This window comes from Phacochoerus africanus, chromosome 16 (genome assembly GCF_016906955.1).
Source record: "Phacochoerus africanus isolate WHEZ1 chromosome 16, ROS_Pafr_v1, whole genome shotgun sequence".
Classification (NCBI taxonomy): Eukaryota; Metazoa; Chordata; class Mammalia; order Artiodactyla; family Suidae; genus Phacochoerus; species Phacochoerus africanus.
Window position 1 is genome coordinate 16,130,290 of NC_062559.1, and position 18,195 is coordinate 16,148,484.

Sequence of the window (18,195 nt, forward strand, 5' to 3'; positions counted from 1 at the left end):
ACCAGGGACCTCCCTCACTTTGAAAAATAATGGCTTTGTCAGAGTTGAAACTTCATGAGAGTAGGGACTGTGTCTGCTTTGCTCACTGTTTTATTTACAGTATCAAAATAATGCCTGTCTCCACAAATTATATACTGAGTGAATTTGTGGATCCCATTTACTCTTACCTAGTGTACAGTTTTTATCAAGTGGTAGGAAACGCTAAGGGTGAGACTAGAAATATAAGTGCCCATTGAATAAAAATTATGAAATCCGGAGATAATACTCCTTTGTTTCCTTTATCCCCTGCCACTACTTTTCTCAAGAGATTTTTGGAATGGAGAGTAATATATTTAATGTACGATGTTTGTAAAACTTTTAACTGCAAGGAACCTTAAGGCAGTAAATCTCAACCTTCAAATTTTAAAAGCTGAGAAAACTGAAGTTTTTTTGGATTGTACCACTGAGATGCAGGTAGGCAATGAGAATTTGTTCTTGGTCCTACCATCAGACTTCTTCTCTTTTTTTTGGCCATGCTTACACCTGTAGGAATTCCTAGACAGGGTTTTAACTTGCAGCCACAGCAGTGAAAGCACCAAATCCTAATCATTAGGCCACCAGGGAACTCTCAGATTTTTTGTTTGTTTTTTCGTGTTTGGGTTTTTTTGTTTGTTTTGTTTTTCTTTTTACGACTGGGCACCTGTAGCATATGGAAGTTCCCAGGCTAGGGGTCAAATAGGAGCTGCAGCTGAGCCCCACGCCACAGCCTCGGCAACACTGCATCCAAGCCATATCCGTGACCTGTGCTGTGGCTGGCAGCAGCCCTGGAGCCTTAACCCACTGAGCGAGGCCAGGGATTGAACCTGCATCCTCATGGAGACAATGTCAGGTTCTTAACCCACTGAGCCACTATGGGAACTCCCAGGCTTCTTAAAGTTTTGTTTTATAAACACAGACCTTTCTTTTCTTCATTTTATTTGCAGATGTTCCTTTAAACTATGTGAAAACTTGTACAGGTCTATTTGTAGAGATAAATAAGAGTAAGAGTTAAAAAAGGACAGTTTCTTTTTGGTCAATTTGTGCCACTCCCAGTCTCTCTTCTGTCAAGTGTCAAGCATAATAGGGTGTTGCCATTTCACAAGCTCTGAAAGGTGAACTGTAAGTCACCCTTTGGTTTAGGTTCGTGTACCCTGGAACCATCATACTTGTGACATTTAACATTATGGTGGCTCGGCCCTTGTCGGGCTTAATTTGTGTTTCCAGTTTCTTAAGTCCCTCAGCATTCTATTTTCTGTAGCCTGTTTTCCATGTTTGTCTGTGGGTGGAAATGTGCCAGTCCTTCAGTCAGGTGCACACTCAAGTATTTTTTGAGCCCTTGACTATATGGTAGGCACTGTTTGAAGCCCGGGGGATACGACAGTGAAAAAACAAAAACAGACCAGGTCCTTGTCTTGGTGGAGCTTAGGGACAAGTGGGAAAGAAAGAAGGGAGCATGGGCAAGGATAGGGCTGCTAGAGTCATGAGAGGCAGTTTACATTCTAGGAGTCCTTGATCATAAAAATAAAACAGAACTTATTGGTGAAAAATTTGGGAAAAAAGATGAAGAAGACATAGCTATCTATGGTCATGATATATTTAGTAAATTTGGAGATTTTCTTCTTTTCAGAAAATCACTATTTCCTCTGTATTCCTGACCCCACTGTTACCGTTTCTGCTACTTACCTAATGTGTTGCGTGCTTATATGTTCTTGAAATGTCCTTCTTTAGACCACTTGTTTTTGGAGTTGCTTTCCTTTTATGTAACTCCGGGATTTATTTGGGTAAAAGTATATTTGTTTCTATTATTTGTCTTTATTCAAGACACAAAACCATACATGTTTAATATTTAGGGGGGAAAGCACTATAACTTTGGAATGTAGTTTACAAAGTGATTTTATCTGTTACAATTGATTTCTTAGAATTTCAGGGTATCAGCATGATGTAGCAGTTTTAAAAATAGTAACTAAAATGTTTATCTTATTTCTTTACAAGCATCTTTTTTAAAACTGAAATTTGATAAACTAGTACTGAGTTCAGTCTGGGGCTCATCATTCCCTCTTAGGAAGTAGATTGCACTCAGAATTTCACTTATACCAACCTAACAATTTTTCTTTTTTAAAGCATTGCTTATGCCTTTGGGGATATGATGGTATACAGGGGTTATTCTCTCAAAGAAGAAAAGGCAATCAGAAAATCTTTGTCCATGAAATTAAACTAAAATGCACTCTCATTCAGTGATTACTGAATACCTTTAAGTGCCAGGCATTATGGCAAAGATCGGTGCCAAAGTAATTTATCCTTGTCATGCACAGTGGAGGGGTTTTAGCAGATTGTAACTTAGTATGATCTAATTGTGAGACGAGGTTACTGATAGACTGAATGCAATCGGATGCTCATTAGTAGGATTAGCATTTCGTGGGAGTCCTGGGAGGTGATGCTCTGCTGCCTTATCTTGTTGGACCATCTCTGCACAGTTACATTTATTTTGGAGCTGAGGGATAAATTGGAGTCATTCCACAAGTGAAGAGTCCTGCTGTTGAAAGGTCTAGCCATTTTTGCAGATAAGGATTGTTGGAAAATGAGCCATTCATTGGGAGGAAAGATATCTTAATTGTGTTTTTAGTTCTCTCCGCAATGTCAGGTCCACAAGGACAGGGACTGGTCTTTGTTCAGCACTGTGTCATCAATGCCTTGCACGGTGCCTGGTGTGTATTCAGTCAACAGTTGAGTCAATTTTGATGGGAAGATGATGGTGACCTTCAAATATTTGTCTTGTGGGTGGCTTGTTAATTAGAGATGCATTACTTCTTTCTCCAGGGGCAGATGGAGGCACCAGGAATGGTATATTTGAGGGGGGCAGATATCAATTTGACGTAAGAGGAACTTTGTAAAACTAGTTCAGCGGTCAAATTGATTTGCTTCTTGATGTATTTGAATTTTGTTATTTTAAATTGTTAGGTAGGGATTGCCTGGGGATTTACTAGAAAATATGTCTCCTTTCGTTAAATACTAGGCCGAGATGGTTGCAGCTACTAACTCTGTGGCTGTTTCTATCTTTTAATTTAAGTATTCATTTAAAAAATGATGTCAACTGCTAAAATCTCCCCCCCCCTAAGTTTGACCTTTGTTGTCTTTTTAGACTAAAGCAAGACAAAGAACTGGACCGAGAGAAGGCTTTTGCCAACGAGCAGTTAACCAGAGCCATTCTTCGCGAGAGGATAGCAAATGAGGAGGAGCGGGCTAAGGCTAAGCACCTGGTGAGTATTAAAGATTTAGTCGAAAGGTCTTGTCTATAAGGAAATCTCTGATGTTTGGGAAATGCTAGCCAACTTTCAGTGTGGGTAACATTCATGTTCTCTTTGTTGAGAGCTTCCCTGTTTTTGCCTTTTACAAGGGGCTGAGAACTGGCTAAGATTAACCACCAAGGACTTTAAGGCAGGTGTAACAGGAATTATTGAAGAAAAGATCAACACGGAGGCTCAGGCATGTGCATCTTGCCTGAAGGGATATTGTTTGGTTGCTCCCATTCCCCTTGCTTTTAGTTTCACTTTATTTGAAACCTCTAGGGCCAGCAGCCTAGCTTGTGTCTGTCCTTGCTGGCAACTGCTGGATGTTAGCCCGGGAAGTCTTCAGCAAAGGTGAGTGAGGTTTGATCAGTTACTTTCTGGGCTTCAGAAAAAGGAACATGTAGAGCACGGGCTTGGGTGACCATCTTTTATAAGAAAAGGAATAATTTTTTCATATAAAATATTTTTAAAACATTAAAAGAAAAGGATACATAACCATGTGTGAAATGATTACTAATAGAAGAAAATTTGAAAGGCACCCATAAATCCGTCATTCTCGCATATCCGTGGTTTACGGGTTTCCTTCTAAAAAATTCTTATTCCTAGGTCTGTCACCTATTTAGGACTTTGGGTAGTGCTGTCCATAGTGGTTAGCATCATGAACTTTTATAGCACCAAAATGTAGTTCACCAAAATGTAGTTTTTAATGGGTGAACAGTGGTGTCTTCTGCATGCAACATGGTAGATTGAATAATTTCCCATTGCTAAATAAAAGTGGAGCTGCTCTGGGTGAAGCCTCGGGTCCTGACTACTCAACTCTTAGTTTTGCCTTTCTAGAAGCCAGCATGTCGCTTTTCTAACTTCTCAGAAGCTTTAATGCTCATTGGAATGTGGCTGGGACTCATTGGAGAGGTAAAATGTGACTATGTAGTGGGGAACTTTGAGTGCAGAACTCAGGGTGATGTCCCTTGGTCAGCAGGCAGCTGGGAATCATTAAACATGTATAAGAAAAGATCAGTTTCTGTCCTCTTCTGTTCTTTCCCTTGCTTCTTTCTTGGAGAGACTAACCCATGACCAGACACCAACAGAGAACATATGAGGAAGCCAGTGTGTAGTGACTCCATTTCTTCAGTGACTAATCCAGGATCCCGGCTAGATGAGACGGGTAGACAGTGAAGCCAGAACAGAAACGATGGACTAAGAAAGGAAAGTCAAGGGACGGGCTGGTGCCTCATAAGCACGCAGACCTTGAGTGGAACCTAGGCCACGAGCTGTGGAAGGCAAGTCATGTGTTGTGAATGAGGGATAATTTTGAATTGAAGCTGTTAAGTGTTGAGTGATTTAATCATGACATCTGCTGCGCTCCTGAGTTGGAGGGTGTTTTTGAGGAAGTTAAAAACATGTCCGGCCAGTGTGCTGAAGGGTCATTTCCACAGACGTTACCGCCTCCCAGTTTCAAGGCCAGGGGTGGAGTGGAGAGGGTTAACGTGCTCGTGGTTGAGGATGGTGAGGGAAAAAGCTTCTCCGAGTCTAGTGAGCAGAACAGTCCTTGCTTGGCATTTTTCTTTGTGCCCCAGCTTTGCCTCTTGGCTGTGAAGCACTCCTTTCTCGACTTCTCTTTGCCTAAATTTGGATGTGTTGTCTTGTTCTCTTGGTGCATGGAGAGAAGCATGATTGGGATTTTTCAAAAAACTCATTAAAGACGCATGCATATGAGAAGGCATAAAAAGGGAGAGTTTTCATAAGAAATGTGAAAGTATTAAAAAATTTTCTTAATATTAACTCATTATGTAATGCAGCTTGGTTGGAACAGTGTATCTTCAGCCCATTTTTTCCCCTTGTACCTTATAAATCCTATTTATTTCCTGTCGTGTATATATTTTTGACTTCGGGTTAAGCTTTACAAAATTGTCATTGTTGGAGTTCCCATTGTGGCTCAGTAGGTTAAGAACTGACAAAGTGTCTGTGAGAATGTGGATTTGACCCCTGTCCTCACTCAGTGGGTTCAGGATCTGGTGTTGCTGCAAACTTTGGCACAGGTTGCAGACGAGGCTTGGATTCTGCATTGCTGTGGTGTAGGCCAGCAGCTGCAGCTCCAGCTCCGATTCGTCCCCTAGCCTGGGAACTTCCATATGCTGTAGGTTTGGCCATGAAAAGAAAAAAATAATAATAATAGGAAAAGAAATTGGCATTGTATATTCTGTTTTGTATATCTCTTCTTTACCGATTCTGCAGTTGCAGGATAAAGGCGGCAAATTACTGTATTCACAACTCCTGATTTTTAGCATCTGTCATAATAATAGCCAAACCAAGCCCTCAAAGCATTTAGGGGCTAAAAGTAGAATTTAAACAACAGGATTAGAGCTGATTCAGGGGATCCTGGCTCGAACATTCAGGGGATCCTGGCTCAGACAGTTAAGTTCATGGCCATGGCAACATGGCTGCCTACAGCAATTTAGAAACTCCCAACTTATTTGCCAAATCACTCCCTTTATTATTGTTATTCGCTTTCGTAGCAGACATGCGTATTCATTAGGTAAAGATCAGAAAATAAATACAAAAAAACTAAAATCAGTTAGGTTACCACTATCCAGAGATAATTCTTGTTAATGTTCTGGTTTATTGTTTTATATTTCTTCTCACATTACACTGAGTCTGTATAAAACATTGATATTAATATGTGTAATTGTATTTCCCCAAACACAGATGGTAGTCTACAGCATCTTATGTAATTCTTAGAGGAACCTTCACATTTAAAAAAAAGTTTAGGAGTTCCCGTCGTGGCGCAGAGGTTAACGAATCTGACTAGGAACCATGAGGTTGCGGGTTCAATCCCTGCCCTTGCTCAGTGGGTTAAGGATCCAGCATTGCCGTGAGCTGTGGTGTGGGTTGCAGACATGGCTTGGATCCTGCGTTGCTGTGACCCTGGCGTAGACCAGTGGCTACAACTCCGATTGGAGCCCTAGCCTGGGAACTTCTATATGCCACGGGAGCGGCCGAAGAAATGGCAAAAAGACAAAAAAAAACCAAAAAACAAAAAACCCCACAAATGTTTAGACTATATGATAAAGGTCTTTCTATACCAGTAAGTATATCTTTTCGTGATCACTTTTAATGGTTGAGTGTATTTTACTGAATTTTCCTTTAATCATTAAAATAATACAGGGATATTGTAGAAAACTTGGAAAATGTGAAAGTTACTAAAGAACCACTTTATACTTCTTAGGATGGCTAATATTAATAAAAAAAAACAAACAGGCAATAACAGGGATTGGTAGGGATGTTCTGGGGTGATAAAATGGTATAGCCACTCTGGAAAAGAGAATGGCGGTTCCTCAAAAAAATTAAAACTCGAATCACTGATTCAGCAATCCACACTTCTGGGTCTTTATCCAAAAGAATTGAAAGCAGGATCTTGAAGAGATATTTGTACATCCATGTCCATAGCAGTATTGTTCATAGTAGCCAAAAGGTGGAAGCAACAGAGTGTCCATTCGTGGTTGAACACATAAGTAAAAATGTGTTGTCTGCATACAGTGGAGTGTTATTCAGTCTTAAAAAGGAAGGAAATTATGACATCATAGATGAGCCTTGGGGACGTTACGCTAATTGAAATAAGACAGTCCCAAAAAGATAAATACTGTTTGATTCCACTTACATGAGGTACCTAGAGTAGTCAGGTTTGGAGACAGAAGGCATTTGCGAGAGGCTGAGCACAGGTAGGAATGAAGCTTTCTAATCGGTATGGAGTTTTGGTTTTGCAAGATGAAAAGAGTTCAGGAGATTGGTTGTGCAGCAGCGGGCATGTATTTTATACTCCGGAACTGTACACTTCTAAATGGTTAAGATAGTAAATTTTATGTCATGTTAAACATAAAAAAATTCTGAGGAAACAGTTAATGTTTAGGGGGTAGAAAGTTCTTTCTGCTGTGCCCCCCCTCCCCACGGTATACAGTCCAGAGTTCAGATTCCTCATCCCACTGTCCTGTAAATCACGTGTTGTGTAAACATGACTTCAAGCCTGTGCTGTCTGTTAGTGCCTTAGTGCCCAGCTGGGAAAGTGGGCGTCCTCAGAACCCATCTCATGTGAGAGTCTCTCCAAGGCTGTTCTGCTGTGGGTGCTGGGACCCCTTGGCTATCATTCTTAACCTTTTTTTTTGAGTGATGGCCAAACATCGAATTGTTCCTCTTTATTTAGAACCCAAATATTGCAGCCAGCAAGAAAGTAAAGTTTGGATTTCCCACCTTTGAAGAAACTGAAAAGCTGTCTTTCAGAAGAACTAAGGGGAAAAAAAAAACCCCAAACAGTTGTGATATTGGTTCTGTGAAATAAAACTGACTCCTCCTTCCCCTCCCCATCCTCCGCCCACGAGCAGTTGACATTTAGATTGCTGTCTCCTTAGATGCGAGTCCAGGCTTTTCTTCCCACAGCTGTTGTAGCAGCTAACTTTATTGAAGCTCTTTTAAGGGCAAAGTCATGGTGGCCCTGTTGTTGAAATTTTAAAATAGGATCGTATGAAAATTTCCTCCTTTGGAAGGATTGCTGTGGCTAGAGAAGCAGTGAAGGCCCACTCTAGATTCAAGGAGAGGATTCCAGCCCTTCCCTCTACTCTCGCTGACTCGTACCTCTGATTCTACCCAGAGGTTTTGCAGAGACAGTTCACCGATGATATATTATCCACACGAAAATGTTCAGTAAAATTCACATTAAAGGAATGCTTCTTAGGAGCTGAAAGAGGAAACCTGTATATGTGTCTTGACATTTGTGTATCTTTGAGGTCTCATACGTCTAAATTTAATATTTGTTGTGTCATAGGATTTTTTAAAATTAAAGAATAGAGAGTTGTGTTTATTTGCCTTTGCAGTCTGTTTGATTTCTTTTTAAAATGCCAATTACAATGTTGATTGACTTTCTGTCTTATTAAACTATGCTGATTTAACGTTAGTTTTTTTTTTTTATCACTACAGAAGTTTGTGGTATTTTCTTGTTTCTTTTTCATTCTAAACCTGAAAAGAAGCCACAGTTTACTTAAGGAAATATTTACGTAAATATTCTGGAGCTTATAAAACTAAATGTAAAATAGTTTCCTTCAGTTTTTGGACGATGTTTTATTCAGTGCCTACTGTATGAAAAACACAGTGCTAGATACTAAGGATATATAAATGAAAAAGACAAAAATCCTTAAGGAACTCACAGTGTAATGTGGGAGATAGCTACATGAAAAATAATGTTAAAAAGTGCTAAGTCTATAATAGGGCCATGCTACTTATATTCTTGTGAGAATTCTGGCTTAAGTGAAAGCAGGAACTTCTTTTAACCCATTGCTGTATCTGCACTTGTTCACGCTCATTTGAGTGCCTAATATATATACCAGGGCCTGGCAGAGAGTAAATAGTCAATAAATGCTTGCTGATTTAATGAATGAAGAATGGAATCTACTTAGGTTGTGGAAATGGGAGGCGAGGAAGTGGGGAGGTCATGAAAAGATTTCCTAAGAAGTGGTTCCTGAGCAGAATCTTGCTCTCTGAGCAGGAGTTGTACGTATGGTTGAGGAGTAGGGGTGGCCCAGCCTCCAGTACTGAGGCAAAAGCAAGGAAGCCGGGGGGACACTGGGACGCTACAAGGAATTGCTAAGTGGGAAGTACAGGGCATGGAGTGTTGAGGGGTAAAGCAGAGGAAGATGGCAGGGCTAAGATCATGAGCATTTGTGCAACCCAAAGAACGCTGCACTTTATACATGCAGAGTTTTGAAATGAAAAGATTAGGTGGCATTTTGATAGCTCTCTCTAGTGAAGTGTGAAGGATGGCGTAGAGGAGGAAACAAATGGGAACAGAGAGATCATCCTTTTCTATGTCCCCTCCATCACACAGGTACTGAACACCCACTACGTGCTGGGAACCATCATTGCTGGGGATACAAAGATGAATTAGATGTGGTTGCTTTTCCTGAATTTCCATCTCCAGTCAAATATAGGGTGTGTGGGGAAGATGATTCTTACCTCGGGTGTTTTTTTTTTTTTCCTAACTTATATTTGAATTTGTTAAACCTCCTATCTGTAGGAGAAAAACACACAAAAATTATGGTAAGCGCAAATTTAAGCAACTGTTTCACCAAAATGTCACTTTTCATCCCCAGTTTCCCTTTTGTCTGAAGTGCACCAGTGAAGCAATCAAGAAGAATTGATTAATTTTGTGCTATGTGCTTTTCAGTTCTGTGTTTTGTTTGTGCTTCAAACTGTGACAGTTGAAATTTCATGGTAAAAGAGAAAAAGGTTTTGAATTTGGGATTTGGAGGAAAATGACTAAATTAGAGGAAGTAGATAAGAACACCATTGTTGCCCAGCTATAAGTGTGATTTTGGCCAAGGGCAAAGGATACACTTGGGGGTTGTAATTTTGAAATGATCAACATGGTTCATGCTCAAAAGTTCTGTGTGTAAGAACAGTAAGAGTGATCACTTTGGGCTTTCAGTATCATTAAAATTAACCAGGTGAATGAAGTTGTAGTGCAGCAATGGTTATCCTGGGTTCTTTTGTTGGGCACTTAAAAAATACTTTTAAAAAATGTTTGCTGGTTTTGAGGGTGCAATTTAGTACTTTGATTATAATGCACTCTCTCTGGTTATGTGCGCCCAGGGCTGGTTTTCTTGGTGTAGACACTAAGGACCAATTGTTTTGACATGCAGGGCATGTTTGCTTTGAATGCCAAAAATGAAGTTAATGGCTTTGAACTTTTGCTTTTGTGGACTATTTAAATACAGAATTTCTACTTTATGTCTGAGAGATTTAAGCCACTTAGGCATAAGACATTTTCCTCAGTGTTATTGATGAGAGTGGGACCTGGGATTCATCTGCACACCCCTACTTCCTGCCTCTTGCTCAGTTCCTATCTTACCGGGAAATTTAAAGGACAGGGGCCCTCATGACAGGTGGGAGCTGAGGTGCCGCCTATGTAAATGTTTGGATTCAGCAGCCCTTCATGGCTTCCAGGACTAACCATCCCTATCCCAGGCTCTCCCTTTTGTTCTTTGTTCTCTTGTGTGGTCTTTATCTCCTGTGTGTGTTAAGGCAGCATCATCCTTGTCAGCTGGAATGCGCAGAGCCCTGTGAAGAGATTGTTAATCAGATATTCTTGGAGTGGCAAGACAGGTTCTGGGATGTTTGTTGGCTATGGTAGTAGGAAAAGAGAAATCTATGCTTTTTCGAAGTATGCCAACCTGGTCTTGATGTCTAGAGCCCAGAGAAAAAATAGGACTGCTCTTACAGATGTCAGTAGTGCTTGTTTATATCCCGAAATCATAACCAGATGAAGAATACTTCTCAAACGTACATAGTCTAACCCCCCATCCTTCTCAAGATTTGCAGGAATGCCTAGGGTCTTACATTACCAAATAGCCCGTGCGAAGCCTGGTGTCATGCTGAGCAGATAGATACTGAGGGGCCTAGAGGAGAGAATAGCTGGGCATTCCTCTGAGAGTGGAGGGTAAATCTCATTGTCTATTGGAGAGTCTGTCCAGTGAACACAATGCAGAGGTGACTGCATTTCGCTGGTGTTGCTTTTTTTTTTTTTCCCAAGCCATAGTCTCATTCTGTGTGACCTGTTGACAGAGTAATTAGAGGAGTTGAATATAATGCTGTTGATGTTCTTGCCGACGAGCCATCGTATTGAACAACCCTGCTTAGAATGTGCCGTCGTATTGTCATTCCAAATGCACTTTAAAAAATTCATCAAGTTATTACAAACCGGTTGGCTCAGGGCAACTCTTGTTTAGTTGTGTCCCGTGTGGTAGCCCAGCCATGATAGCTTATTGACATGCCATCACTTGGGCCGTTAGGGGTGACAGGTGGGGTGTGGAAAGCACTGAGTAAAAATCCATAGGCAAGGAAGGCGCAAAGGCTGGTTATAGTTCCATGTTTTCATAATGACCTGGCGTTTATTGTTAACCTATTTGCTTCACTGCCTGGTCTGAGAGGAACTGTCATTAGGGCCTTGGAATTTTATTGATCTGACATCATAATCTCATTTCCTACTGAAGAGGTGAGAAACATGGCCCTCAGTGTTTGCTTTAACCTGTAGCCGATTAAAAGTTTAACAGAAGCATAATGAAGTCTGTCAGTCCTCTGAATCCCAAAGAAAAGTTCTTGCACATTATGTTTGGAACGGGACTCTAAGGCAGATGTGCTCCTTTTTGTTCAGTGGCCGTCTTTCCAGTGTGTCTCCCTGGCCAGTCTCCACACTGTCAGTTCGGATACGGCCTTGGAGAGTTGCTTTCAGCCTGTGTGGTGTGGACCCCTGGCTTAGTGAATGCTGTAGGTGCATTGAATGGCAGGAATGTTTACTAGGTGGCATACCACGTGCAGTGAGATCTGCTCCATTTTTATTAGACATTAGATTCTTCACAATGCTGAATGTTCCTGGGCAGCCCTGTATTTATTTCTTTTATGTATCCTTGCTTTTATTGCTTAGATAGGATTCCTAAATGGGACTGAGTTATGTTCTTGCTGTGTTTCTTGATGTTTTGAACTGTGGCCTGCTGTGGCGGGTGAGGGGGGGTCCTCTTCTCATTTAGTCGGGGGTTATTCCCTTAACCATAAAGACATTCAACATTTGGTTCCAACGTGACTCTTGCTACTCTTTTCTTTACTGACTGTATTTTAAGGATGACTTCTCCTGAAAATACCAAGGGGCAGAATTACCAAATGAAGTAAGGCCTCCATTCTCTAGAGAGCAGGAATCTGTTTACAAACCTGCAGTGTTTATTACATACCTCATTTAGCTCATTCATCATTTTAATAGAAAAATGAGTCATTTTAGATGATTCTGAAATAATACGAGGTAAGCTACATAGCTCCAGGCAGAATATGATTTACTCAGCTACCAAGCTATTTTCAAAAAAATAAAATGGAATGATCAGCACCAATAATTTATGATTACTTGTGGTAAGCTTATCAGATGTCTTCATGTCGTAGACATTTGTTGATGAGATTAAAAGTTTAGAGGAGATTTCTAGCTAACTTCTCCCCCATTCTTCCATCTTTTATGAAGAATTGCTGCAAAGTTCCATACTTAGCTGTGTGTCTAAATATCCGCTGCCTGTCTAAAACACTGCCTGTAAATTTAATTCCAGATTGGTGTTTCATATTCTCTTGATGAGAAAGAATACCAGACAGTGTCACAGGGCCAGTTTCATTGGAGAGTATAAACCTACTTATAAACATTTTCTGCTCAGACATTAAACATTCATCCTTTTACAGTTTCCTTAGCTTGTCTGATTTTCAGGAACATGGCTAGCTGATCGCTTGGAACCATAACTCCAGAACCAAAATGAATCACAACGTGTTTCTAGGTTAGTGCTGTAATGCTTAGGACTTTTATTAATAACCAGCATCATTTGATATTTGTTTTTAGTATTTGATATTTGTTTCTAGTATTCTTCATTTAACCAAGAGCTTTCAAGTCTAGCATCTTATTTGGTGCTAATAAATGCTGGATTTGGGCAGGATGTCTATCACTCCTGTTTTGGATGCTGAAAAAAGGGTTTGAAGAGATCGTAAACCAGAAGGTTGCATGAAGATAGAGCCAGGGCTCCAGATTGGATCCCCACTGCCTAGGTAATCTAATTTGGGACACAGTTTAGCCAAATTGGCTATTATTACTATATTTTTAACCTGTAGTAGGTTGGACCCACTGTATTGAAATGGATGAGGGGACTTCTAGGGATGGGCATATGGAAAAAGTAGAAATTACCACAGACATAAACAAAAAAAGGCGCCCAGAAATCATACCTGTGATGAGCACACAAAGGAAGTAAGAAGCATCAGAGCGTGATGGGCCTGCTCAGCATAGAGGCAAGCAGCCCTGACCACTCGCATCGGCCTTGTGTGTGACTGCTTAGTGAAGTGATGTCCTCCTGATGGTAAGACCACCAGGGATGAGGGTAAGAGCAAGGAGTGGAGTAATATGTACTAGAACCAAAGTTTCCGTCTGAACTCTTTTGAATTGAAAAAGGTTTTGGCACTTCAGGTATATTTCAGTATTCCAAAAAAATGTGACTCCCTACATTGCAAAGACTATTTGGTTGAATGAAGTGTTACTGTATACTTTTTATAAAGTCTCTTTTGAGTGGACTTATTAAAAAATGTTGGTATGGTCTGTTCTATTTTGAGAGAGGTACTTGGCATTGATACAGAAGAGTCTGATTTGTAGCAGTTATTCATTCCCTTGCCCTGAGAAGGACACCTGTCTATAAAGGCAGAAACTTTCTTTTTTTTAACGTGCAGTGTAAACTTTTTATGTGCAGAGGAGGTAAGAGATGATTATTTTTGTGCTTTGGATAATAAAGATGCATTGATCTGGTAAGATGCTGCTCGAGGAGAATAGAGATAGGCTTGCTGCAATGGATTATTTGTAAACGTGAATATAATACATGTTAACAGTGTCTACTCTGCAGTGGATTTGATCAGTTTTGTGTTTTGCGTTTTCATGGAACTTTGGAAGAAATTCAGAGTGAAGGTATTCCACAGGTTTTTCTTATAAGCTCTGAAGAGAATTGAAAATATGTCCTTGACAATTTTGGAGATTTAAGTTAATAAAAATGAAACAAATTTGAGATACAGTTATATAGCTGTTAATATATTTTTCAATTTCCTTCAGTAATCCCAATAATAATTCTTATTGACAGCAGTCTAATTAATGCAGTAGAAAACATAGTTTATTTCTTAAAAAATAAGCTCTCTTCTCATAGCTCTGGGACAATGGTAACTGATTTTTTTTTTTTTTTTTTTTTACTCTAAGTCCACTGTTGCACATAAACACTGAGTGTAAACAGTGCTAGGTTAGGTATGTGTGTGTATGTGTATACACTTTCTGTTGCATATGGTAGCCAATTTTTTTTTTTTAGACACTATAAAATTAGAATTTTAAAATTCATTTCTTAAATTTTTACTTTGAATGTTTAGCTTACGGAAAAGTTATTAAAACAAGGAATTTGACTTCGATTCATCTACTTTTAAACATCTGCCATGCTTGCTTTATCATTCTGTCTCTCTCGACACACACCCACGTACACACTTTCTGCGTTGGTTGCAGACATCATGTCAGCTTGCCCCTTAATATTTCTTCCCCTCAAAAATTAGTGTATGTTTCTTGCGTTAACTAAGTACAGTTGTCAAAATCAAGAGATTTAGCATCAACGCAACATTTTAATTTTTAATCAGGATTCCAATAACGTTCCTCATAACAGTTTTCCCTTCTCAAACAGGATACATTCTGGGGTCATATATTGCAGTTACAGAGCTGTCATGTTTTAAAACATTTTAAACATGATTTGCAAACAACAGGATCAAGATAGATACTGTTAACCTCAGTTTATGAATTCTTGCTGTCACTGGTAGAGTTGTAGAAAGACAAGGTAGGATAGGTGAAGGAGGTGAAGAGTTTCATGCGGACATACAGATTGATACTCTGTGTTGTGGGTGAAGAAACATTTGTTTTGGATATTTTCTTTTTATGACCTAAAACTAAAATGCTTTCACCAACATCTGTGTAGGTTCCATGTCTTTGAAATGAAGCAGGCATCCAGTTGTATCATTAGAAATTATTAGATAGTAAACTCTTTTCCTTTTTTCTACAGAGCTTTTTGAACAACAATTTTATCTGAAATAGCCTTGTCTCCACACCCTACTACTCCCTACTCCCGCCCCCAGGAACTGCTCCATGTAATTTTAGACAAATTGCTTTATTTCCCCCTTTATGCCCTTTGTTTCCATCTGTTTAAAATGAGGACAAGGCTGTTCATGTACTTTTCTTTCAAGTCTGTTACCTTGATGAATAAATATATAAATACAGGAGTTCTTAGAGAATGCAAAGTTCTGTATATTTATAAATGACTTTTCATAAAGTAATTTTGTTTTATGAATAGGTTACCAATTCTAAGAATCATGTCTATTTTAATTTTCTTTAGTTATTAAAAATAGTCCATTTAAAAAAAGAAAAAGTTGAAAGCCTCTATTTTCTTGGTTAAATTGGATTTTTGTTATTGCAAACTTATTTGGATTCATAGAAGTGATTTAGTCATGGGCACAGTACACATGCTGTTAGCAGTACTGTTATTGAAAGGCTCCCAATGGGAGGGGTCCTTTTCTTGGATGTAAGAGGATGGGCTCTTTTTGCTAATATATGTTTATTGGCTTAGAATGAAAACTCAGACCTTTGTGAGCAAAATAAACTCAAATTGATATCATTTAAAATACATACAAATTAAATGACCCAGAAGTTGGTTTAGTTTATACCTTTAAAAAGTGTTAAATGCCATAAATTTCTGTATTATAGTGCCCTCTCTCTAAGTTCAAAGATTCATCATTTTATTTTTTTTAAACTTTTTTGTTTTTTCCTTTTTAGGGCCGCACCCATGGCATATGGAGGTTCCCAGGCTAGGGGTAGAATCACAACCACAGCAACGCCAGATCCAAGCCGTGTCTGCAACCTACTCTGCAGTTCACGGAAACGCTAGATCCTTAACCCACTGAGTGAGACCAGGGATCAAACCCGCAACCTCATGGTTCCTAGTTGGATTCGTTTCCGCTGTGCCACAGTGGGAACTCCATGAGATTCATCTTTTTAAATGCTTACTTTATTTTCCCTTTATTTCCCATTTATTTCTTCAACTCACTAAAAATCATTTGTTAATTTTTATTTATTTATTTATTTGTCTCTTTGCCATTTTTTGGGCCGCTCCCGCAGCATATGGAGGTTCCCAGGCTAGGGGTTGAATTGGAGCTGTGGCCACCGGCCTACACCAGAGCCACAGCAATGCGGGATCCGAGCCGCGTCTGCAACCTACACCACAGCTCACGGCAATGCCAGATCCTTAACCCACTGAGCAAAGCCAGGGATCGAACCCGCAACCTCATGGTTCCTAGTCGGATTTGTTAACCACTGCGCCACGACGGGAACTCCACCCCTGTTAATTTTTAATATGACCATGCCCATATGTTTCATAGTTTTTCTTCCTTTTCTAACATCACCCCACATGTTGCATTTGTGGCCCACGGCCCGCAGCATCTTTGGAGTGGTCCCCATTCTCTTTTGTGCATGATGGGATGGGACATGTATTGGAGCTTCAAACTTCTTCATTTAACTCCTTGCAGAACTCAGTGTATTATAACATCTCCTCTAGAACACAGCATCTTGTCACCGTGTGTCTCCATCTTGGAGACCACCGTTTCCAAGTTATATCTATAGTTCTGCATATGCCCTGCATGCATGTTCTATCGTTGCTTCCTCTACACGTCTCCTGTCTCCTCTGAGTATTTTTCTCCTGTGAGCCTTGGGAACATGTACACAGGCCTGTAGAAGGACACAACAAAAGCAGGCTCTTGAAGTAGTCAGGTTTTGTCCTTGTAAGTGACATGGCACAATGCATGCGGTGGATTAAAATATGTTCACCCTGACAGAAATCTTTTACTTGAAGTGAAAAGGCTTCCCGTCAATTCCGATTGCAGCAAAGGTTACTCTGCTGCCAGTGAGGGCGACTTAACAAGACTGCAAGTTTTTCGAGGGCTATTCTGGAGATACATTTGTTACTTGATTCTCAGCTTTGAGTTGGTTATAATCTTGCCTTGGCATGCTTTGTTTCTAGAATACATCAGTTTTCATGGTTCTTTGGCTTTTTTTGGGGGGATTTATGAAAGGGAGGTGGGTTTAGCTTTATGTCTGGCAAGTAGCAAAGCCTGTTTGAGTTCCCTAATCAATACTTGTAAAATAACTACAAATTGATTGATGCCAGCTGTAAATCCATCCATGCATTGCTATTAATGTCTGTCATCCTAGAGAAGCTGTGCAAAAGACTTCCCTGTCCCCACATCACTGAAGACGGGACGCGAGCAAGTAACTGGGCGCTGTGTATTAAGGGGATATTCTTAAAGCATCACAGTTTGATATAAGGCTTTGGGAGCTATTTGCCAGCTTTGTAGACATTGCAGGAGGTTGAAAAAAACTTCTGTCATGTGAGCATAGCCTGGTTTGGGGGTTTAGAGCCTGTCCTGCACATCAGCAGAGTAATGCTGTGATTTGATGGGGTTGCCAGGTTATACCCTCCCCTAAATAAACCTTTTGCTGATTTGCCGTGGCCTCACAGTTGTCTCAGTTTGACCTGACATTCTTATTTTTATTTTATTTTTTGTCTTCTTGTCTTTTTAGGACTGCACCCACGGCATGTGGAGGTTCCCAGGCTAGGGGTCGAATTGGAGCTGTAGCCACCAGCCTACACCACAGCCACAGCAACGAGGGATCCGAGCCACGTCTGCACCCTACACCACAGCTCACAGCAGAGCTGGATCCTTCACCCCCTGAGCAAGGCCAGGGATCGAACCCGCATCCTCATGGATACTAGTCGGGTTCTTTAACCACTGTGCCATGGCAGGGACTCTTGACCTGACATTCTTAATTCTCTGTCTCTCAAGACAGAATTAAGGGGGGAAGTGCTGGGTGTTCAATCTGACCACAGTTGATAGAGGCATTTGTTGCCTGGGCACAAAGGATGCTAGTTGACATGGGAGAATATTTTCCTCCTCTCCCAGTTACCATGATATGAGGTCTTGGTGTGTCAGATGCCACCTGCTTACTGTGGAGGCTTCAAAAGGCCTAAAGGTTCTAACTGGACAGGGTGCTTCCGCTTTGGGAGGGCGTACCTGAGTTTTCAGACTTCAGGAAGAGTCTGAAGAGTCTTCTTTTCAGTAACTTAGAAACAAGGGGGAAGCAGTTGTCTTAGATAAAGTTCAAAACATATTCTGAGTGACATCAGAACAAGACTTGCCTGTCACTGATTGAATATATTAACACGTCTAAAGAAAGAATATGTCAATCTTGATTCTTCTTCAGTCTTTAAAG

At 40.3% G+C, this 18,195-nt stretch overlaps 1 protein-coding gene across 3 annotated transcripts in view; it reads left to right on the forward strand.

The window, feature by feature from the left end:
• Nucleotides 1-18,195, forward strand: part of CHCHD3 (coiled-coil-helix-coiled-coil-helix domain containing 3) — a 276,415-nt gene that overhangs the window by 100,521 nt on the left and 157,699 nt on the right. For all 3 annotated transcript variants that reach the window (XM_047763786.1, XM_047763784.1, XM_047763785.1), the window contains exon 4: nucleotides 3,158-3,275. In XM_047763786.1, the coding sequence (XP_047619742.1) occupies nucleotides 3,158-3,275 (118 nt within the window). The remainder of the gene's footprint in view (nucleotides 1-3,157; nucleotides 3,276-18,195) is intronic.